General features: G+C 35.3%; 1 protein-coding gene across 1 annotated transcript in view; it reads left to right on the top strand.

Moving 5' to 3' along the window:
* The window catches only part of LOC129220735 (formin-2-like), an 80,003-nt gene that overhangs the window by 21,393 nt on the left and 33,792 nt on the right, over nucleotides 1-24,818 (top strand). Inside the window, exons 3-8 of the mRNA XM_054855165.1 lie at nucleotides 18,090-18,234; nucleotides 18,954-19,015; nucleotides 19,116-19,626; nucleotides 19,843-20,397; nucleotides 21,224-21,314; nucleotides 24,210-24,348. Coding sequence (XP_054711140.1) covers nucleotides 18,090-18,234; nucleotides 18,954-19,015; nucleotides 19,116-19,626; nucleotides 19,843-20,397; nucleotides 21,224-21,314; nucleotides 24,210-24,348 — 1,503 coding nt within the window. The remainder of the gene's footprint in view (nucleotides 1-18,089; nucleotides 18,235-18,953; nucleotides 19,016-19,115; nucleotides 19,627-19,842; nucleotides 20,398-21,223; nucleotides 21,315-24,209; nucleotides 24,349-24,818) is intronic.

Genomic DNA, 24,818 nt, shown 5'->3' on the forward strand with positions numbered 1-24,818 from the left:
AGGGGTCCGTTGGCTATATAAAGTTCGGGAAGCCCTGTTATAAATTTTTTTTATATAAGTTTTGAATATACCTTAAAAGTTTTTTCTTCTTCAAGTTTTAATTTTGTTACTAAAATTGTATATTAAATCAAAACTTCATTTTTTTTTGCATCGTATTATCCGCGGGCTGCAAGGGAGGTGTATTGCAGCGCTGGAAAGCTTACTGAATATAAACGTGAGATGAATAATTTTCTTGATGCATTTTGTAGCTTGTCCTGTGTTTAAAATGAATTTTTTTTTATTTAACACAAATAATTATTTTAAGAAAGTTTAAATATTAAAAATTATTAATTTTTTTTCTTCAAAAACCATGTGTGTGTGGGGGGGGGGGGGGTACGAGTGAACCCCTGATGTGGCCCCCTCATTTTTTCAAGGCTCGAGCCTCCACTGTTTTTAAGGATAATTTCTTGCGTAACTAGATAGTTAACAAAAATATATTAACTATTTTCTCACTGTATGAATTTTCTTCTGACAATGTTCAATAGTTTAGTGAAATTTAAAGTTGGCTGATGAATTAATTGATTTGAGGCTTACATATTCCAGTGAATATCTAAGCTATGAATGCCTGTTATTCGGGCAGTAAACGATGAATTCCAATTGTAAAGTGCAAAGATGTATTGGTTACAGAGCAGCTCTAAAGTTGCACGAATCGCAATTGGAATTAAAGGTTCGTTTTTTCAGGGTAACAAAGAACTTCTTTTTCGAGGGGGGGGGGAATTTAATTGGTCAAAAGATATTCCACAAAAGAATTTTGCCGATTGCCTTGGGTCAGTCCATATTCTCATTTTTTTTTACATTTAAAAAGAAGTTATTTTTAAGCTTCAAACATGAGTCTGCAATTCTAATTGCTACTAGTGCAATTTTTACGATGTTATTATGTGCGAAGTACTTGAATTTATCGTACGAAGTTAAACATTTTACTAATATTTCTTTGGTCGTTTTGTATTTAATAGCTAAAGACAGCAGCTATACTGTGTCAGATAGTTTTTCTCGTGATATTTCTTCGATGCAGAGCACTCTTGCTGGAAACCTGCGTACTTGGAATAACTCGAATTACTCATGCGTACTTACTTGGAATAACTTGAAATAGTCATGCGTACTTGGAATAACTTGAAATAGCCATGCGTATTTGGAATAACTTGAAATAGTCATGCGTACTTGGAATAACTTGAAATAGTCATGCGTACTTGGAATAACTTGAACTGTCAGGCGTACTTGGAACAACTTGGATTAGTCATGTGTATTTGGAATAACTTGAAGTGTCATGCATACTTGGAATAACTTGAATAGCCATACGTTCAGTGCCGAGAACGTAAATAGCGCTGTTACGCCACTGGGAAACCTGGAAAAGTAGAAACCACATAAAGAGTACATTATTCAAAAAAAAAAAAAAAAAAAAAAAACGGGGAGGGGGAGGCGCATGCAAGGGATTCCAAAATTGTCTTCAAAAACCTGGGAAGTGTAGAGAGTTTTACGTTTCTTAGTTTTCATCCAAAAATTTCCAATAACTATTATTATCTCACTGATAGAAACTCAAAGCTACAGTTTCAAGAACGAAGCAGCACCATTTACGGCTGCTAAAACTGCGGAAACATATCTTCTACTCATGCTCAGAATTAATACAACCTCAATCTAAAAACTGAATACAAATAATAGCGTTATTCATTTATTTCATGAATAAAACAGTGAAAACGACTTTTATTATTAAGATTTCAAGTCCAAAGTATGTCCTTGGGAAGTTGTGTCTCACAGCAACTCAGCTGTGTAAAGTAAATTTATCATTAAAGGATATACTTCCAATTCTTTAATTAGTTTGAGAAAGTAATCATATATGTTGTTTACTAGCGATGCAACCGATTAATCGGCAGTACTGATCAATAGGCCAAAATTTTCCCGATTCATCAGCGGAAAAAATATTTTCCAATATATTTTTTTTAAGCATTTCCTTCAACAAGAAACCATTTTGAATACATTTTTTAACTACAAATAACTGTAATTTTCTGTAAACATTCCTATAACATGTAGTATGAAAGTGTAGAGAGGAGAAACAAAAGTTTAATCGCTCAGAAAGTGCGTAAAACTGAATGAAATATTAAAGGATCATTTCCTAAGTTTATATATATGATACCTTCACCCTAGCTTTTGGTGACACATTTTTTTCCAGTGATTTTGTTCCTTCTAAATGTACATGTGATTACATTATGCATTTTACAGTTTATGTCGATACTTTTCTCCTTTAGCACAGTGTTTTTAGATGACCTTATAATTTTTTATGAAGACTAAAAGTCTTGGATTAAATTGCTACTAATAACTAAAAAAAATAATTAAATGTGCTCCTAAATTAGCCCGCTGGCCTCAAGCTATCCCTTAATATTTTTAAATTTCATGTGTAGGTTAATATAATGTAATTTTATTACCAGTATCATGAAAATTGGCTCAAAAAATTGGATGAAATTTTGAAATTAGTTTAGGAAAATTAAGTAAGGTGAGAAAAGTTAATCGTCTCTCAGAAACAACTATTAGCTATTTCTAAAAACGAAAAATATTCGAGAAAAAATATGATGAAGTTAGTAGTATAAAAAATAATCATTATGATAATTTATCGGCTCTGCCGATTAATTTGTCAATTATCTATCGGCACATCCCTAATATTTATTTCAATTCACTAAACAATGATGCATCATAAAGCTTTACAGAAAACAGAGGAATGTGTGGAGAAAAGGAAAAGTGTCAAACTAAGGCAAAGCAGCATTACAAGTTAACTTGATGCAACAGAAGAATTGAAACTTATTACTGTTAAGTCAGCAGAAGTTGCTAAATCGATGCTCAAATGTATGATCTACCAAAATGGCAGTTAATTTTACTTTATAAAGTTAACTAACGGACAAATCTAAGAGTTGACCTTTAGTTCGGACTTCGTGAACCATTTCCCTTTCATGCACTGATGAAGAGGCTTGCTTTTAATAGCGTCGAAACTGCTGTTTGCTGAGTTTTAAACTCTTTTTATTTCCTTTATTTTTACTGCGATACACGTTGATTAATTTTACTCATTAATGGATATTTTTGCATTTTAATTTTTAATGACACATAAATGAAGTGTTGCAGTTTTTAACACACTAAAACTTTTTTACATGCATAATATTTAACAGTCTGACTTTGATCCGTAGAATAACTCTTATTATTCCTAATAGTTTTGAGGGAGAAAAGTGTTTATGTAACCAATGATTATTTTATGACAATTTGTTGATTTTTCCACATTCATCAAGTGCTAAGCTTTCATCATTGGTTAAATAGTTCTTTATGCAATGTTGTTTCAATTCTACAAACTCACGTAAGCAGTAATAATGTGCAATTTTCAAATGAAGTTGTTAATTAAAAAAAAAAAAACTAGTTTGTTTAATGCACGAAGCGAATTTTCGCCCATAACTGTTTAAAACACTACGCAGTCAATTACGTAGTTAATTGTTTCTCCGATGGAAAAATGAATAAACATACGTATATACAGAAACATTAGATTAATGTAACTTCAAGCGGTATAATTAGTGAAAAGGAAGATGGTTAAAAAATTATTTTCTCACATTTGTTTACACTGCGTTGTTCTGCTTTAAAATTGCCTTTAAAAATGTTGCATAAATATTTATAAAACCTATCTAATATTGTTTTTTCCGATATTTTCTTTACAAGCGGCAAAGAAAAAACAAACATTGTTCGACGATTTATCGTGTATTTCAAAAGGCACTTCAATATCAAAAGAAATGCCGCAGTCTGAATTGGTGCTTGCGGTGGCCGGGCGTTTTTAGTCATGTGACACTGCTAAAAATAAAATAAGCTCCTGACACTCAATATGGCAAACATTTGTTATGCAGGAGGTCATCAGTGGCGCACACAGGAATTTCTCAAGGGGGGGGGGGGGGCAGGATCGAAGGTCCACCATTCTAATATCATACTTCAACCCGCATCCAAACATATTCTTTTGGTTTTATCGATTGCTGAGAACGAAAAACATTTTAAAAAAATATTGAATAGCTTTAGTTAATAAAATAAATTTATGAAAAACAAATACTTAATCTTGTGCTTTCTGGTATTTTAATTAAGTGTATTTACTTTTCTCATAGTTAAAAAATAAAAGCAAAATCATCATTATAGATCAACTTATATTCACATACAGTTTGATTATGTAGGGGTAGAAAGAGAGAAAATAAATTTTATTTTTTTACATATCAAATCTAAAATTATTGTTATCTTTGCTTGGAATTATTTTACGTACTACATACATAGGATTATATTCGATCAAAAAAAAAAAAAAAAAAACTAAAGGGCGATGGATTTGGCCCAGACCTTCTGAGCCCTCCCTTGTCTGCGCCATTGCAGGTAATTAATAAATATGTTTAGCGAAATTAGATTCTAATTTGAATGTTAGATGATTCCTTGGCTATAATTCTCTCGATTGCACCTATTCAGCTTTATAAGTTTTGTCTTCAGAAAAATATCGGATAATTTTTCTTGATTACACTGGGAACCTGCTTTTTCTGACTTAGGGGCACGCTGCACATTTGCAGAAAATCGACAGAAACCGAAGGCAGAAACGTAAAATCTTGCTTACATCCGGATCTTTCTATTTTCATACAGCGTAATAGCGGCGTAATCAAGAACTGAAAAATATTGAACTCATTATGTTTCTCAGGGGTGCCCACCGCCCTAAGGGCAATGGCTCACCCCCCCCCAAATAGGAAGCTCCCCTAAACTGAGGAAAATACCCCTCAACCCCCCCCCTAAAAATTTCAACGGCGCAGTCTGCGCCACGACCCCCCCCTCCCCCTCCTAAGTTGGCACCCTTGTATTTCTGACATATTTTCACGTTATCTAGCAACCAATGGAAGTTATCCATCAGATTTCAATATATTGTAACAGATTCGGTGCGACTTCCACTTCTTGAAATGAAGACACAGTTCTTGATAAAAACACGGGAGCTTTATTTACACTATGTACAGGAGAAATCGTTAACAACTGCTAAATTAATCATCAGCAATGAAGCAAATATCACTCAACACCGTAAACTTAACGGTTACACACGTATTTACTTCCAAATACGAAAACAACACAGCGAAATGCCTCGCTATAAACAGAGCTAATACACTCTCAGTACAAATTCTCAATCGAAACTAAACTTTTTATCACGCGGGACGCTTTTTATAAACATCGAAAAAGTTTCCACAACATTCTTACAGCTTCTCGAAATGCGTAGACCGTTATCAAATTTTATCAATGAAAAGAAAAGAAATAGGGGGTCGTATACTTCAGCCGAATGAAAAGGGGTTGTATATTCATTACGGGAAACAATTTACAGGTTACGTTACTACAATAATTATTATTTACAGAATTTGTAACATTGCCCCCTTCCTAAGGATTGCACGTCCCGGGCAGTACAATCCCCAGAAAGGGTGCAAACTTCTATCACAAGTTCACAAATACACACATTAAATAATAACCAATAATGCATAGGAAACACAATAATAACAAGAAATATTACTAAACATTAAAAGCAAAAAATATTATCTACAACTTTTATGTTATCAACCATGGTTGTTTACGTAATACTCATGAACTATGGCCATAGTATGGGGCTAACCGATCATAATGTACAACCCTAGGTTTTGCATTAGGTGATTTTTGGATCCTCACTACGACGTCATTTAGTCGGTTAAGGACTTTGTAGGGTCATCCCAATGCGACTGCAATTTGGGTGAGAGACCTTTCCGTCGGATGGGATTCCATAACCAAACCTTGTCGCCTTCGTTGAATTCATGTCCAGTAGACCTTGTGTCGTATCGGGTCTTCATCTTCTCCGCCGCGATGTTGATTTGCTCTCGTGCGAAGTTATGAACGTCTTCCAACCGGGCCTGGAGATCCTGGATGTACTTCCTCAGGCGATGCAGTCGCATCCGGAGGACGACCGAAGACGAGATCACAAGGTAGCCGAAGCTCTCGTCCGAAGAGCATCTGAGATGGGGCAAATCCGGTAGTCTCGTGGACAGCACTGCGGTAGGCCAACAGGAACAAAGGTAGCTTCTTGTCCCAATCCTGTTGATTTCTGGATACCATAAGCGAGAGATTATTCAGGATTGTGCGGTTAAATCTCTCCACCATGCCGTCCGATTGTGGGTGTAGTGGTGTTGTCCTAGTTTTCTCAATTCCGAAAATTTGACATAGGCCCTTAAACACAGCAGAGATGAAATTCCTCCCTTGATCGGAATGAATCTGCAAAGGTGTTCCATATCTCGAGATCCAATGTTGGACTAGAGTCTCTGCTACGGTGGTAGCTTCTTGATCTGGAATGGGATATGCTTCCGGCCATTTGGTGAAGTAGTCGATGGAAACAAGAATGTATTTGTTCCCATCAGCAGTTCTTGGTAGAGGACCCAAGATGTCGATCCCAATTCGTTCGAAAGGAGCTCCAACGTTGTACAGATGTAGCTTCCCTCTGCTTCTTTTCTTCGGTCCTTTACGAGCAGAACAGGCGTCACAAGAATGGCACCACTTCTCCACGTCATCCTTCGCCTTGCTCCAGAAGAAGCGCTCCCGAACTTTATTGAGGATTTTCAACACACCAAAATGTCCTCCAGTCGCACTACTATGTATTTCTTTCAGAACATCTGAAATCCTTGATCGGGGAAGTAGTAACTGCCACCTAGATGCTTTGCCGTCATCAGATTCCCATTTTCGGTGTAGCACACCGTTCCGTAAATGGAGCGAGTGCCATAAAGCCCAGTATCTTTTTGTTGCAGGACTGAAGATGGAAACGTCCTGCCAGCTAGGTCGCCGACTGTCACTTTCCATGAACTCCAAAATTGGTTTTATGTCGGGGTCTTCAAGTTGATCTTTTCGAACTTGGTCGTCACTCCATGGATCAGGTTCTGATGATGTTGGAGTCACTGTCACCTGATAGGCAGTAGGGCTAGTAGTTCCATACTGTTTCTCGATTCGGGAACAATAATTGCAGTTCTCAGGACAGGGTCTCCTTGATAAAGCGTCAGCATGACCGTGAGACAACACTTTTCGGTGCTTGATCTCCATGTCATATTCCTGGAGCCGCTGTATCCACCTGGCTATCTGGCCTTCTGGATTCTTGAAGTTCAAAAGCCAAGTTAACGAGGCATGATCTGTCCGAAGCAGAAATTTTCGGCCGTAGAGGTAATGATGGAAGTGTTCTACAGCTTTCACTATGGCCAGTAACTCCTTTCTGGTGACGTAGTAATTTCGCTCCGACTTTGATAAGCATTTGCTCCAGTAAGCGATGACATGTTTATTGCCGTCAATTTCTTGGGATAAAACAGCTCCGATGCCCTCGTTGCTCGCATCAGTGTCCAGGATGAAGGATTTTTCAGGCTGAGGATAGGCGTTGATGTTAAAGGCTCCTTCAGTCGTAGAAATGCATCTTCGCATTCTTTGGACCATTCAAACTTTTGCTTGCTCTCCGTCAGCTTATGCAAAGGTCGTGCAATGTTGGAAAAACCCTTCACAAACTTCCTGTAGTACGTGCAGAGCCCCAGGAAACTTCGCAGCTGATGGATGTTTTCGGAACGACTCCAACTCTTGACCGCGGATACCTTTTCTGGATCGGTTTGTACACCCTCAGAAACCAAGGTAGTTCACTTTCCGGCGGAACAAATTACATTTGGACGGGCTTAACTTCAGATTAACTTCCTTAAGCTTTTGCAGCACCTTCCTAAGATTTGCCAGATGTTCTTCGAAACTGCGTCCCACGATGATGATATCGTCTAAGTAGACCAGACAGGATTCGTAGGAAAGCCTTCTTAACACTGTCTCCATAAGACGCTCGAACGTAACTGGTGCATTGCAGAGGCCGAAGGACATCACTTTAAACTGCCATAAGCCTTGTCCAGTTGTAAACGCTGTCTTCTTTCGGTCATCAGGGTGTATCTCAACCTGCCAGTAGCCGCTCTTCAAGTCCAGGGTCGAAAACCACTTGTGTCCGGAAAGAGTGTCCAAGGTGTCGTCTATCCGTGGAAGAGGGTAACTGTCTTTCTTGGTGATTTCATTCAGCCGTCGGTAATCGACACAGAATCTGGTGGAGCCATCTTTCTTTCGGTCCAAGACGATGGGAGAGGCCCAAGGACTGGATGAAGGTTCGATTACATCATTCTCCTTCATCTCTTTCAGGAGGGTTTCAACCTCTTCCTTCTTAGCGAACGGTAGTCGTCTTGGATGCTGTTTAATAGGGTGGTGTTCTCCAGTGTTAATTCCTATGCTGCGTTAAATTCGTACGGCCAACATCCTCCGATGTAGATGAAAACAGATGCTTGAAGTCGTCCACCAATTGTTCCGCAGCAGTTCTTTGATCTTTCGATAATGACGCACTCCCAATTAACTTCGATGTCAAGGACTCAGAAGACACAGTCTCGGGGGAATTGATTCTTCTAATGATGCAGTTTACTGGAGTACAAGTTGCCAACACTTCACCTTTTCGGATATTCCTTGGCCTTTCACTCACGTTGGCGACTCTCACAGGAATTACATCCTTAGAAAGGTCCACAAGCGTAGATGCTACCAGCACTCCTTTTAGGCTATTGCTTAGGTTAGGGTATTCAATGAGTCCAAATCGAAAACTATTGCTTTCTTCAATGGAGCCAGGTATTAATGATTCTGACCTTGAGGGAATCGATAAATCTGTTTGGGCTATTATTTGATGAGCGGATTTTACATCATTTTTAACGTTGAAGATGGCTATGTCTTCTCTCATCGAGTGCAGTTCATTAGTCTTGAAGTCAAGGGTGAAGTCGTATTTCTTTAAAAAGTCCAATCCGAGAATGAAGGGGTCCGTGATATCCGCAACGAATGCCGTATGATGGTAGGTGGCATTCCCAAACACTATTTCCAAGTCCACTTTACCCTCAATCTCAATTTTGTCACCTGTCACAGTCTGGAGACTTACGCGTGGCGATGTCCACAACAGTTTCAATCCAAACATCTGTCCTAACGATTGTCACATTGGCTCCATTGTCGACAATCAGTTTGCAAGGATTCCTATTTACATGGGCGTAAATGAAAAGTCCATAACTGCCACTACTAGTAGAGGAAATCTGCAGAGCTCTGGTGTAGGTGATTTCTTTTCCTCGCGTAGCTTGGCGAGCAGGACAACTCCTTCGCAGGTGCCCTTCACTACCGCATTTCCAGCACTTCTGCTCTTGTTTCTTTTGGGCTGTTATGCTGTTCAGATGTCTTGCCAAGTCACCGAGTTGTCTCTCAAGTTCAGCGAGATGGGACGACCTGGAATCAGACTCATCAGCTTCCTGAGTCCGGATTAGATGGCGATCCACACGTGTTGCTTCTTGGGCGGCCTCGTATCTCATCGTATATATTAAAGCGGATTTCAAGTCGTTTACATTCGCATTCGGAGGGCCTTCTGGATCTCAGGATTCCGAACTCCGTCGATGAAGTAGTTGAGTGCCTGTTTGTCTCGAACATCCGCAGGGCAGTCGCAAAAAGCAAGATGCGACAGTCTCTCGACATCCGCCGCTAGCTCTTGCAGGGTTTCCCCGGTTTTCTGGAAACGGGACTTCAACTGGAGTCGGCTGAAATCTTTCTGGCACTTCTCACCGAAGCGAAGCTCCAACGCAGATGTGAGGGCGGCGAAATTCAGGCGCTGGCTGTCCGGAAGGGTCTGGAGAATGTCCGCTGCGTCACCTCTCAGGGATGCTGCAAGATGACAGGCCTTGGTAACAGAGTCCCATCCGTTCGCTTCCGCCACTATCATGAATTGAGTTTTGTAAACCTGCCACGAAGTTTTCCCATCAAATGTTGCAAGTTTAATGGACGGTCGAGTAATCGATGTGGGAGCGCCAAACTGTACAGAGCTGCTTTCCGCGGTCACCAATCTCCTTTCCATGTTTTTAATTTTCTCATCCACATGATTCTCAACTGTTGCGATACGGTTTTCTACTGTTTCAAATTTTTCATCAAAAGCATCAACTCGATGCTCTATCTCATTAAATTTATTTTCCATCACAGTCTTTACCGAAGTAAGGTCGTTTTTAATTTCCTCTTGTTTAGAAGCTAAATCATTTTTCAGCACCATTAAATCACTTTTCCATTGTTCTTGATTAGCCGCCAATTCATTTTTCAATTGTTCTTGATTAGCCGCCATATCATTTTTTAATTGTTCTTGATTAGCCGCCATATCACTCTTCACCGAGTTGATTGCATCAAGAAGTTGTTTTAATTGTTCATCCATTGCGCGAGTAATCACCATAAAAATAAAGTCCAAATTTAAAAAGTCTTTATGAAAAAATGTCCAAAGTCACACTTACTGCAAGAAAGTCCTGAAGTAGCCCCACGTTGGGCGCCAATTGTAACAGATTCGGTGCGACTTCCACTTTCTTGAAATGAAGACACAGTTCTTGATAAAAACACAGGAGCTTTATTTACACTATGTACAGGAGAAATCGTTAACAACTGCTAAATTAATCATCAGCAATTAAGCAAATATCACTCAACACCGTAAACTTAACGGTTACACACGTATTTACTTCCAAATACGAAAACAACACAGCGAAATGCCTCGCTATAAACAGAGCTAATACACTCTCAGTACAAATTCTCAATCGAAACTAAACTTTTTATCACGCGGGACGCTTTTTATAAACATCGAAAAAGTTTCCACAACATTCTTACAGCTTCTCGAAATGCGTAGACCGTTATCAAATTTTATCAATGAAAAGAAAAGAAATAGGGGGTCGTATACTTCAGCCGAATGAAAAGGGGTTGTATATTCATTACGGGAAACAATTTACAGGTTACGTTACTACAATAATTACTATTTACAGAATTTGTAACAATATTTAGTGATGGCGTGCGCCATTGTTATGTTACATGAACGAATGTGCATTTGGTAAATGTTCTTTAGAGAAGATAGACAATACAGATTAATTAATGACAAAAAATCAATTGAAAGTAGTGGAAGTTACAGCAATCGGTAAAATGCCCAAAATAAGCTGTACTTGAGGCTTCCTAAGTCCACTTATCCGAACTGTTTCATCATGCCAACAATTCACATCGTGACAAAATTTTAATAATTTCATTAAAATTATTAAAATCTAGATTGAAATTATTAAAGTATCATCTCCAGACATGTTGCTCCGAAAAAAATTGATTTTTCACGATCCGGAATTGAAAATTTGTACATCAGAGGGCAAAAGATTGTTAAAAGCGAAGGCATTTACATCAGTAATTAAAAACTTTTTGAAAATTTATTTCTTGACTCACGAGTAGAATTTCGATGGAAAAGAAAATAATCGCTCTTAATTTGTTTTGCTCAGCCGCAGTTCGAAAAAACACTCTTCATGTTGCTAAAGAACGCTGAGAAAATCTTCGCTTGAATTACAATTGAAATGATCCAAAAAGCTCGAAAGTGTTGACCCGTTACTGAGTTGCTCGCCTTTGCTATTGATTTTAGAGTTTAATAGTTTTCTGCTTGAAAGTTTATTGCACTTCTGATAGTTGGAAAGTTCATTGTCAAGATTGAAAAGTTTATTTAATGTTCTTAACTTTCCTTTATCAGTTGAGCTGTGAAAATAAAAAGAAAGTTCCAATCGGTGGAAATGATTTGTCGTTAAAAGTTTTGGATGGCATTTGGTGAAAAATAAAATGATTTTTTTTCGATTAAAATGATTTGTTTGAGATTTGAGAGATTATTTTTTCAATGATGGCTAAGGGGGTATGTAAAATCACTTTGACGAAACGGAAAGCCGCAACGGAACAAATAAGGCAGCACAAAGCTAATCTTAGAAAAGTCATCTGACTGAGTACTTTTCTTTGAAAGAATAAAAAGTTAAATAAATAAATAAAAATATAAAATAAACGTCCTTCTTTGTAGCGAAAAGTTTCATTTTGAATTGCTGGTCTAAATGAATTTGCTAAAGACATTTCAAACCGATATTTCCATGCCTCATTTTGTTTAACAATATTGCAGCGTTACTTTACCATACCGTTACCGTTTTTACTCGAGTGTCCTGGAAAGATTGGGAAAAGGGGGGGGGGGGACGTCATGACACATACGGCAACACTGAAATTTTAAAGAGTTATTTTAGTAAAAAGTTGGGGGGGGGGGGGGGGGGGTTCGTTAGGGATACTCAGTTGTAATTAAGAGGGGTGTGCCATCACTTATTGGCGCCCCTGACTTTTGAGCTTCTTTTCTTTCTTTTTTGCCGAAAAGAACTTCATATTGCCAAGTTTGGTAACGATTAGTCCTGTACGCTTTAATTGATTACTCTTTGAAAGTGGGACTGAAAATACCAGGCCTTTCAATTAATTGTATTCCAAAAGTCTTTTCTTAGAAAGAGATATTTACATCAGTTTTGGAAGTCATGGGTTTTCATTTTTATACATACTGTCAACGTAGATGAGAAGTGTATGACTGTTGCAAGCGTAATCCATTACTAAGTCTTCATAAATATTGTTACTTTTCCTTACATAGTTCCAAATTGTGTTCAACATTTGACAAAGGTTTTAATGTAGAACTTGAACTGCACAACAGTTTTTTTGTTGATCTAACTTCCCAACTTACCTTCTTGAATTTTTTTTTTTCCGGCTACAAAAACAAAATGTAAAACTTGAAATATCTGGAATGATGGTGTCATGCCTCTGTGAAAGGGTCCCGAATTCACTCCCCCCCCCATCCGAACCCCATCTTGTCCCCTTATTTCATCAAAAATAGCTAAGAAATGGATTTTTAGGATTTCGATAAATATTCCAGGGAATGCCGACTGCCCCCCCCCCCTTCACAGAGTTAAAGATCGTATAAAACTTTGCTTTTAGGACAAAAAAGTTCCAGGTGAGGGTTTTGTCATAAAAGATAACCTACTATTTCGGACTTCAAATTTTGAAAAACTTCCTTAGGAGTACCCCAATCGTCTCTGTCCCCACATCACTAAAACTCGTCTAAAATTTAATATTTTGGAACTTCAATTCCGAAAAAAAAATTCGTGTTAGAGGCTCCGAATCTACGTTTACAAAATGGCCTATGATTGCGTTTTTAGAACCTCAAATTCAAAAAATTTCCGGCGAAAGATCGCCTAAACCCCATTTTTTCTTTTCAACAAAAATTGTCAAAAACTGAGCTTATTTCGGGCATTTCATTTTCATTTTCTAAAAATTAGAGAGCATCCCCGATCTTCCCTGTCTCCTCCCCTATCGTTAAAATCGTCTAAAAGTTCAGTTTTAGGACTTCTTGTAAGAAATTTCAAAGGCAGAGAGAGTCTGCGCTTGAAGCATTCGTAAAAGTGTCTGAACCTCTCTTCCTCCGAACATCGCCAGAGATCGTGTAAACTGCAATTTTAGAACTACAATTTCGAAAATTTTACGGGGAAGTATCTCCGCGAATATTGTGCTTACGACTGTCAATTCAAATAGCTAATCCTCCTTCTCCGCTTATAGCACGCCATTCTCTTAATTTGATTGCCTGTATGCTAGTATTGACAGCAGGGTTCGCCGATATATATCCGATATTTATTTTGAAAATATCGTGATTTTTTGACATTTTTGATGGTTATTTTTTCAACCACGGTATTTTCAATATAAAAATGATATTAATCATAATTATTGACCTTTATTATTAAAAATAACCAAAAATATTGTACTGTATTTTTATGATGCATTAATACATCATTAATGTAACAAATTAATATAATATTCTTTTTTTATTTTATATCCATAAAATTATTAGTAATGTAACAATTTTAATTCATATTAAAAGTGCTTGATTAAATATTAAACATTGGTCAGAAAAGAAAAAAATGTCTTTTGACTGTGCACCGATTAATGCATATTTTATGTTTCTGAATCATATAACTGTGTAAAACTAGCTAACAGAAGAAAAATAAGTAAAACAGATAATACTAAATTAACTCCATTAAAATTCATAAAAATGTTAAATGAAATATTAAATATATATAATGAATGAAACGTTAATTTTGTCGAAATATTATTGTAATAACAATATAAGAAAAGAAAGGGTGATTTGAGGATGCATTTACAATTTTGAAAACTTTAATTTGTGCCGATTGAAAATATCGGATTGATATCAAAATATCCGATATATATCAAAATATCGGATATTTTCGAAAATATCATGATATTTTCGAACCCTGAATGACTCTCTCCAAGCAAAAATCTGGACTCTCTTTCTTGCTGTCTGTACGTTTGAAAAAAAAAAAACAAAAATGAGTGCCTGCCACATGCCACAAGCGACCTCCTTCCAAATTTTTGACCTCGCGATGGCCTTATTAAAAGAAAATGTCTTCATTCACTTCAATGAAAGTTAGAGACACTAACAAGTAACCCTACCCAAGTGTGAATCACCGATTGGAATAAAACTTTGGGCATCGATAGAAATACAATATATTCTTCTATTTTAAATTTTAATTATAGAAATTCAAATTATGATTGAAAATTTGAAAAAACTAAACAAACTAAAGTTGAAGTCCGCGCGTGCGTTGTGGTCTACACTAGATACTTCAATCGCATCCCTAGTAGATGTCTCGCTACGTTCTCCCATTGCGGCATACGCAAATATGTTAACGGTTACGTTGCACAGTGGTTCAAGGGCGGAAAAAATAGCCATTTTTTAAGTTTTAAGATAAGAAATATTTCATGCCATAATTACTTAGCCCTTCAGTTGTAGTAACTTACTCCATAAGAGTTTTTTGAAAAAAAAAAAAAAAAAATCTTTTTTACAAAAAAAAAAAAAAAAAAGCCGAGATTGTTGAACAATTATGTTTTAACTTTTTTCGGACGTACGACTTATGCTTCAGTTTTAATTCATTCGTTCAATATGGAGGACTAAAATTTAATAAGTCATTTCTGATTGGTTTTTAACACTTATCGGATGCATATTACATCGTAGTTAAAAGTTAAAAATTCATCAAAATTGAAAACTACCTAAAATAAAAAAACATTATTTTCTTCAAAATATAATGAAAAGTATTGTGGAATATACTTTTATCGGCGGCTTCCGGTGGGCTAAAATTTACATATATCAATATTTTAATCCTTCCTGTAAATAAACAACAACATTTTAGCTGCGACCACCTGTGACTGCAGTCGTGGCAGATGTTTTTGTTTGATCTTCGCTATTTACGAATACCAATTTAGTAAGTTAGAAAATAACTCGTAACGGTGTAACGGGGGAAAATTGCTTTTTTATCAAAGAAATTGGTCATCAAATTTGACATCCTCTAGACTAACGTATGTCACAGTTTCATTACTTTGCAGGAGAGCCTAAAAACGTTTGTTTACTGTTTCCGAAAGTTGGGGCTTTTGAAGCATTCATCAATGAATACAGAGGATTTTTTTAAACAGATTTACGTTGTTATGGCTTAATGTGGCGCATCATTCTAATAACAATTTTCGGAACCGTTTGGCTTTAAAGAAGATACATATGAGAAAGAAATTCTTAAAACTCGTACAGAATTCTATATAAAATTTAAATAACCATTCTGTTTATAAAACAATGAAATTAGAAAATCATTAAACGTTTGAAATTTCTTATTTCTTTTCCGAAATCATTCTAGTATAAAGCTGTTCTCAGTTTGTCAACATTGCTGGAAAATATTGTTCGAATGTATCAATTGCAATAAATAAATCTTGCGTGCGGCATACGACTTATTTAATTTATATTTTTCACTAAAAACAGAAATGAATATGAACTACAGAGAAACCCTGATTTCACGTTTCTCAGAGGCCTGAATCAAACATAATACATAAAATGTGGGAAAACGTCGATTCAAATCCAAAAACATAAAATATGGGAAAACGTAAGATACGAGAAATGTATATAAAGCAAAAATCAGATAAGGAAACAAAAATAGTAATAACGGTTGCTACGATGACGCTTATGAAATGTAAAAATGCAATATTTTACGAAAAGAACATTTTTGTGCACACCAGTTTAGATCATTCCAACACATTAAGTAACAAATCCGGGCGTTTAGGGTGAAAATCATCAGTAATAATGAGTCATTATTACTGACTATATCAGCAATTTGCATCAGCAATTGCTTTACAGCGATTGCTGTAAATACAGCAATTTGTAAATACAGCATCTTCCAGGATTGGAACACTTTGCAAAGTTTTTTCCTGCTCTTTATGATAAAGAAAATAGTCTTTCACTATTATTAAGCTCGTAAATGCAATATTGAAAGACGAGACAAGTTGTGTTTCCTATTCTTCTTGTTCATCTTCAGTCCATAAGGTCAGCTACGGATGGAGCAGAAGCGTTTCTGGTTCCATGGATTAACTTTCAACAGAGTGGATTATGTTTAAAAGTGCACAGAGGGAAACACTTTTCTTAATTTTAAAACATTTTTTTCTCTTTTTTTTAACTGCCTAGGGAAAACGTAAAATGTGGGAAATTCATAAATAACAAACTTTCCATCCGTGTTAAATTAATATTAGTAGTGTACAGAAAAACTGGGACCTGATGATAAAAAACGTAAAATGTGGGGGAAACGTAGATTCGAAGGACGTAAAATCGGGGTTTCGCAGTGAACACAATCAGCAAGCATGAAGATAAATATTACCATGCAACAATTTTAACTATTTTCCAAAGCATTTTTTAAGAATATTCAAAGTTATTGAATTTTTTCCGTTTTTTTTTTTGTCGTTTTGAACCACTGTGCGTTGTTGTGACGTTGCGTACGTTTGCTGCGGAATTGGCAAGCTGCCAATTAATACAGTTTAACTGAATGAGGAGGAAAAGGAAAAATTTGATACAAGTGTTTTGTTCATATCAATGAGACTGCTTAATTTTGAGATCCGAGAAAGGAAAGCTGACATCCCTACAAACTGATAGATTTGTCCGTGTTCGTCTGTAAACCGAATGTTTGCGTTTCCATCTCATCGTTGGTCAAACAGTAAGCGATACGCTTTCAAGTCCGCAATTAAATCATTGTCCTTAAAATTTGAAATATATTTAAGATCAGATAGTGCAATATTTTCCATGCATTTCAACTTATCGAAGTTGAGTTATAATGGTAAAAATAGTGAACTTGAATGCAAAGAAGGAGTCACCTTAGTAATTTCCTCCAAAAATCCAAACTTTTTTCAAAAAATAGGGAATCAATTTAAACAAGAAATTTTGTTCTTCATTTTTTATTTATTTTTTTTTTCAGTTGGGGATAGAGCCATGCACAAGCATATACTGTAAATTCTTTTTTTAAATATGGTTTTTAGTGGGTATTTTCTACTCTGATACGCCATGGACGAGTTAATCATCGTTTTTAAGTGGGGTGATACAGCGATTCTGAACATTTAAGTTTTTTTGGACACACTTTTTTGGGGGTGCGGCGATTACGCAGTTGCGCCGTTTCTACCAGAAATTACTAGGTTTTTTTTAACGATTGATGCAAATTATGCAGCCGTTTCTGCTAAGGATTAGCGATTTTAGGTCTTTATAATCAGTGTAACAATGCGTAAATGTAGTCAATATTTCAAGCGAAATTTTTGAGTGATTCTATAGTCCTAATACATCATTTCATATTGGTCTTGTCCAAAAATTCCTGCTTCTGATGACAATAATTTTAATATTTATTGTAAACTGTTGGTTAATTCTTGCCTAAGAAATTGCTGGATTGATTCAAAAGTATTTCATTGCTTACGCCTTAGTGGAAACGTCCGCCCCCCCCCCCCAGTGAGTATAAATAAAAAAGTTGGCAATACTACAAATCTTATTTGGTTCTTTTAAGTTTGAGGGGGAGTATATTGCTATCATTAGTAAACACTACTCAAGCTTTCAGAGCTCATAGAATTGGCCTTGAGCTAAGAAACTTCTTTTTGTTGCTCTGTTCAGATACTTCATTTTCATTGCACAATTGAAATGTGAATTAAATTTTATTAGTTCATGTTTTTTTTTAATTCTTAGTAAACTCTGTAAATTTTTAAAACTTTCTTGCAGTACCAAAAAATTAAGTTACTTTTAGAAATTTCTCCCCAGCTTCTTATGTCAAGTTTTTCATTGGTGAAATCTTTATCTCTAGCCTGACCTGATGTATTACTGGACACATTCTGAACCTCAAACTTCCAGTGCCCCTCCACCTGGTAAACTTTCCCCAACTGTTTGGCCTAGTCCAACTATTCATGAAGTACCAGAGCACAGGTCGAATCAACTCTACACTGAAGCTGGTAACACTTTTTTAAATAACCGTTTTGAATATTTGTATCTTCAGAAACACTATAATTTGTGATATTTCTGGATATTGTATTTATGCTATTTTAAACATAGATTAATATTTCTTCTACATTCAGTGCAACATAGTTACTACGCAATTATAAATCCATGTGGTTCATATATGTTAAGAAGTTGGGTCCAAGTGAGGAAAACTTCATACTTTTGTACTGTCCTCATCTTCAGATTCTACAGCATTTGGATAGAACTAGAAAAAAGAAAAAAAAAGAGACGAACATTACATTTACACACTTTTTTTTTTCATTTACACATTTTACACACTAACATATCAGTTATACAGTGGCAGATTTACAGGTTCGGAGACCTGTTGCAATGCATTTTTGGGAGCCCTATCGCCAGTTACGGATTTAAGTATAACATTTAGCATATGCATTTTTTAATCCCCTTCACGGCCCCGATGGTGGTGGGGGTCCCTTGCAATTGCGATACTTGCGTCAAAAGGCAAATCCGCCGCTGCAGATATAGAGTTGTTGGCATTTGGAATAGTTTACTTACAATTGGATGAACCATTTAAAAGGGCTCTTGATCTTCATTGGGGATTGATAAATTGATTATAACCACCTTAGCTGCGTCCTGCATCTGTTGCTGATATTCACTTTTGTAATTTCAATTTTAGTTGCTGAAAAACTTTATTGAATGTCTTCTCTAATTCCAGAAATCCAAGCCATGTTGATGAATGTGAAGAAAGACCACCGAGAAGCAGTTGATAGAATCCAGGTAAAAGTATGTTTTTGAATGGAATTCAACATGCAGATATATTTCATCATTTTTAGTCAAATGCTGTACTGAGAAAAAAAAAATTTAAAATATTTTTCAGAAAGAAAGAGAGATTGCTCTTTTCAATCTAAGAGGTGAGCAAGCCTCAAAGATGAATGAGTATGAGAAGAAAGTTGCACGACTTGAACGGGAAGTTGATAAGTACCAAACCCTTGCAGCTATCGAAGAACTTACCAGAAAAGCCAAAAGAGATTTGGACGCAAGCCCTTTGTCTCCTTCTTGTGATATTAAATCATTCCTATCTTCAACAACTCAGATATCAGAAACATTAATACCTCGTTCACGTTATTGCCAAACTGAACCCTTCTACTTAAACTCAGCATCAGTGCAAACAGATGCTCCAGAACTCATAGACACTGCTTCATCTCCAGTCAAAGAGTTGCTATATGCTCTCAGCCAAAAATCTGTTAAACCTCTTGTTCAAACTGTATCACCACTTCCACAGTCATCAGCAGAAAATAGTAGCTCAACTCAAGCAGTTGTTAAGCCTATGCTGTCAGACAGCAGCCTCACGCCCACTCCTGAGGCGGTTTCTGGTTCTTCTATTCCACCGCCACCTCCTCCGCCTCCACCACCACCATTAGAAATGAGTGAGTTTTTTTTTCGCTTTTTTAAAAAGATTTGAATCAAATTAAATCAAGACTTTTTGTTACTTAAAATTTTTTAAAGTAAATTTCATTATTTTTCATTTATTTTAAAATTTGCAATAATTATGTATCATTACCAACTAATATGCTTTCTCTCTAAACAAATGACTTTTTTTTTTTAATTTTCAGATGTACCCTTTCAAAATTCATCCCCAATTCCTCCTCCTCCTCCTCCACCACCACCACCTAATACATTTCCTAGTGCAATATTACCTCCAACACTGAGTCAAGGAATACCCACTCTACCTCCAATTTCATCCAATTCAATACCACCACCACCTCCTCCTCCACCACCACCATCATCACTTTTTTCTGTACAGCCTCCAATATTATCTGGTATAAGACCTCCTCCACCACTTCCACCTATAGCTGGTATTCCACCACCACCTCCTCCTCCACCACCACCATGTGGTGGTATTCCACCTCCTCCTCCTCTTCCTCCACCATGTGGTGGAAGTCCTCGTCCTCCACCACCACCTCCATGTGGTGTAAATTTTCTTCCTCCTCCTCCCCCACCTCTACCAGGTTTTGGTAGTTCACAGCCTCCTCCTCCACCTCCTCCACCTGGAATGTCTCTTCAAACAAGTGGAAGGTCTCCATCAAGCAATGTTCCTATTTCTCCATCACCTTTACCTCCACCTCCTCCTGGAGGTTGGTATGGTGCATACCAAACAGGTAAGAATGAAATTGTTTTGTTAGTTTTTGTGTAGTTATCCACTTCACAACTGATTGATTGGATATCTGAAAGATGACCTAGTTTTTAAAAACATTCTAGCATACAAATTGCTTTCAGACATTCATTCAACTAATTTGTTTTCAAGATTTATGCAAATAAGAAATTATTGATAAGTCATTTTGCATAAAAACCCTAATACTATCGACCAATTTTTTTTAACCTGTAAACTACAAACTGCAAAAATATTTACCCCATGGGTTTTTTGCACGTAAAATCGTTCTGAAAGCTGTAATCTAAGTCTGAAGTATATGACTTCTTTGTTTTTTCATGATGGAGGGCAAATTCAATTTTATCAAAGTTTAGTTAGTAAAAATACAATTTGAATTGTCTTGTGGATTGTTGTTAAGGCTTAACGACAATCCACAAGAACAAATTATTAAAATAATAAAATGAGAAAATAAATTACCAAATAATTATTCTCTTAGTTAATATTTTTTTTCAATTATTTAGCTTTATTTTTTTATATATTAATTTAGTGTTTGAACGGTATTATGTTATGATCAACTAGTGTTTTTAAGTTATTTTGCCAACTCGTCTAAATATTCTGCTGTATTTATTTTTTGTTACTTTAATGATAACTATTTTAAAGATCCATGGCATCTTAGGTAGAATCATCATTTACTCGCTGTGGCTTTGATAATGAATGTTTTTAAATCAGTTATACATTTAAAATAGCACCAAATGTTTGTTTTCTTGTTTTGGTTCTTAAAGCTAAATGATCTTATTGAATATTATTCTCTGAATTTAAAACGAAAATTTTCTCAGCTCGAAAACCACCTGTAAGCCCAAAAGTTCCAATGAAGCCTCTGTATTGGACTCGAATTCAGGTGCAAGAACCTGTAGAGCCTGTTCCTGAGTGAGTAGCTAGAAATTAAATTTTCATAATTTGTCAAAACACAAACAGAATTTTACTAGCGATAATTTCTCTCTAATATGTAATTTTATTGAAGGAAAAGTAAAGGAGTTGCAAAAAGCTACCTTTGAAACGATGATGAATGTAGTATTTTCCTGTATATTATCCTTGGTGGCGTATAATCCGCAGGTCCTAAAATCTACCTGAAGAAAAAAAAACTTTGTCTAATATAAAGCAAAAAAAAAAAAAAAAAAAATGAAGTTTTGTTTAACATACAATTTTAGCAACTAAATTAAAAACGTGAAGAAGTAATAACTCATAAGGTATATTCAAAATTAATATAAAAAATAATCGAAAAAATAATGGTTTCTTCTCTAAATTGTCGTTGTAGTATTCTGGTTACTTGAAAACAAAGAGTCAAGGAAGGGGCAAATGGTCTAATATTGTGCAAATGAAAGCTTCTTCCTTTACTGTATGTTGTTTATTTTACTTAGCCTGAATCGCGTAAGCTATCTGTATAAATAAAACAAAGAATGTGTGTGTGTATGTTCTCTATACAAATCCACAGTTTTCGTCGGATCTCGACCAAATTTGGCAGGGAGGTACTGGGGCTTCCAAGGGGGGCTTTCGAACACAAAAAAGAACCAAACAGTTGGAATTTTAATTTAAGGACCCAAAAATGACGTTAAATGGCTCTTTCTACCCGAAATAGTTATTCGAACAGTTCAATTTTGGCGTCATTCGAAGGCCCGCAAAAAATACTTATAGAGTTTATCACATTCTTCGAATTTAAAAGAAAAAGAGACTGTAAAATCACCGGGAAAAAATTAAAAAGCACTTTTAAGCTAATGGAATTATATTTTCATATCGGAAAACTATTGTTTGCTCAGTCTCATTTTAAATTACCGTTCAGAAGGTTGCAATTTTTTCTCTTGGTTATGACTAAATAAAGTTTTGTTTTTGTTTTGAGGTAAAAATTTCCCCTTTTGATTATTATTTGGCGATTTATCTCCTTTCTTTCTTTCTTTCTTTTTTTTTAAGGATTTTAGTAGCTTGTGTTTAGTTTATTCGTTAGTTTTTGATTTGTAGTTTTTTTCATTTAAGAATGATTATTTTGAGGGAAAATTTTACTTTTTTGTCTAATTGAAGCATGATTGTTGAACATGCGTCGCTTGACATAACTTTTATTTTCGAGGTAGACCGTGCGAAGCCGGGCTATAGTAAAATAAACAACATATAGGCAAAATGACGGTTTCAGCGAATCCTGCTGTAAATATTGAAATTCAATGCGTTGGTGTTGAGAAAAAACACACACACAGATAACCCGCAGCAGCGTATAATCCTCACCTCATTAATTTTACACCTTTTTAACAAATAATCTGTGGATTATACGCAGGAAAATGCTTTTATTTTAATTAGCCTTTTCCCTATGGTGCTGGTACAATTGTTGAACCAGTGAAATTGTTAGAACCAGTGAATTGTTGAATGAAAAATTATCATATAAGCTATGTGCTGCAATGTGATTAAAGTGAAACCCAATGTAAACAAAGCACAAATTTTGAAGAAAATACAACATATAGCTATTTCAAGGCTACAATGGTGCAAAAAGCTCACCAACATAACCAAAAGTTACGAGAGAACTGAGTGTTCTCTCGCGACTTTCAGTCGCCTTGAAATAGTTATATGCTGCATTTTCTTCAAAATTTGTGCTTTATTTATGATGGTTTTTCACTTAAAACAGTGAATTGTTGAATCAGTCAAATGTTGAACCTGTGAAATTTTCCTATTTTTCAGCCCTACTATCCTGTTTTAGCAAAACATATTTTTTTCTTAGTACAATACCAAATTTGTAGGGGTTTTGATTTAAAAAATAATATGAATTCATACATTTCCTTTTATGTGAAAGCTTAAATGCATATTTATGATGTACTTTGTCCCTAAAGTGCCTGCCATGAGAAAGGGTTAAGTTATTTGGTCAGAAAAAATTTATCCAAAGGTTGTTTTTTATAATGTTTGTGATACTCACTAACTATAGTTTTTGAGGACAATATTTTTGAATTTATGGGAAAATCAAAGTAATACAAAAAATAAAAAAAAGCGAACTATATGTCAGGGGGAACAAACAAGGAATGCTTTACGTAAAACACACTGTGAATTTACTGAATATAAGGAATGCTTTTTTCAATGTAAAAATGTTTTGAGCTTCCAAACCCTATGCATCAGTCACAATAAAGAAAGATCAGATTGATAAAGGGCTCCTTTGACCCTAAAATGCATGTATATAATACACTTTGTAATTTACTACACAACATTGGTTTTCTAACAAACTATTTCTATACAAAACAAGTGGTTATTTAAAAAAAAAAAGTTTTTGCTGTGAGGCATGGAATAAAATAATGTAATCATTTGATTCTTCTGCATTGCAGGATATGTACTTATTAAAATTCTTGAACTTGTCATTAATGTAAATAAATGCAAGATTTAACTTTAATTTCCATAACTTAACTTATAAATTATTGAGAGTAACTACAACAAACGCATATACTATAAAAATATGTGCTGTCTTTTTGTCTGTAAAAATATGTACTGTATTTGTCTTTTAATAATGTCATTTAACGGATTTTTAGTATAAGGAAAGTGAAAATATTTTTAATTAAATTATTTGTTTCCATATTTATACTTGTCTGTTTTACTTTTGAAAAAGAGGGTAAGTTATAATCAATATGTAGCTGAAAAGTGTAAACTCAAGAGAAAGAAACAAATTAAGAAGGTATTTTAAAACATGGTCTCATAAGAAGTAAAATGTTAAAAATGAACAACAAATAAGTTGTCATAATTCTGTGCACGTTTTAATGTGAATTGTTTCCTTATCATGAATATTATTTTTTCTTCTGTCAGAAGTAAAAACTGTCTATGGCAGAAACTAGAAGAAACTGTTCCTGGTGATATAGATGAATTTGCTGAGCTCTTTTCACGACAAACTAAAGAGAAAAAACCACCATCTAAGAACAAAACCACCAAAGACAAATCGAAAGAAGTAAGAAAAAGTTTCCTTCATATGACATTTGATTTCAATTTAAAAAAAATTAAAATGTCTGTTCAATTTTAAATTGTGTAATGTTTCAAAACATATTCTTAAATTCTGTCTTATCTGTCTTAGAATAGGGATATAATGTATTATAGTTGCATAGCTTTGTGTTTTAATTTTTCTGTTGCGTTTTTAAACATCATAAAGTAACCGTACCATACTCTATCAATTTCATTGCAGTATTTTAATATACTTGTCTGATGTAGATTTACTTATTATTTAATAGTGTATATTTTTATTAAAATGATTATTGAAATAAATTAATGGTTTAACTCTTGTTATTCATTATGAATGTCAAAAATAAAGAACTACACTAAAATATTTTTATGAAATTGTTGGAGCAAATGCTAATTTCATATGAAAAAATAATGCTCAATAACATGAAGAAAGTCACTTTAATCCAGTCACAAATCCTTTTC

Source organism: Uloborus diversus, chromosome 4 (genome assembly GCF_026930045.1).
Source record: "Uloborus diversus isolate 005 chromosome 4, Udiv.v.3.1, whole genome shotgun sequence".
Classification (NCBI taxonomy): Eukaryota; Metazoa; Arthropoda; class Arachnida; order Araneae; family Uloboridae; genus Uloborus; species Uloborus diversus.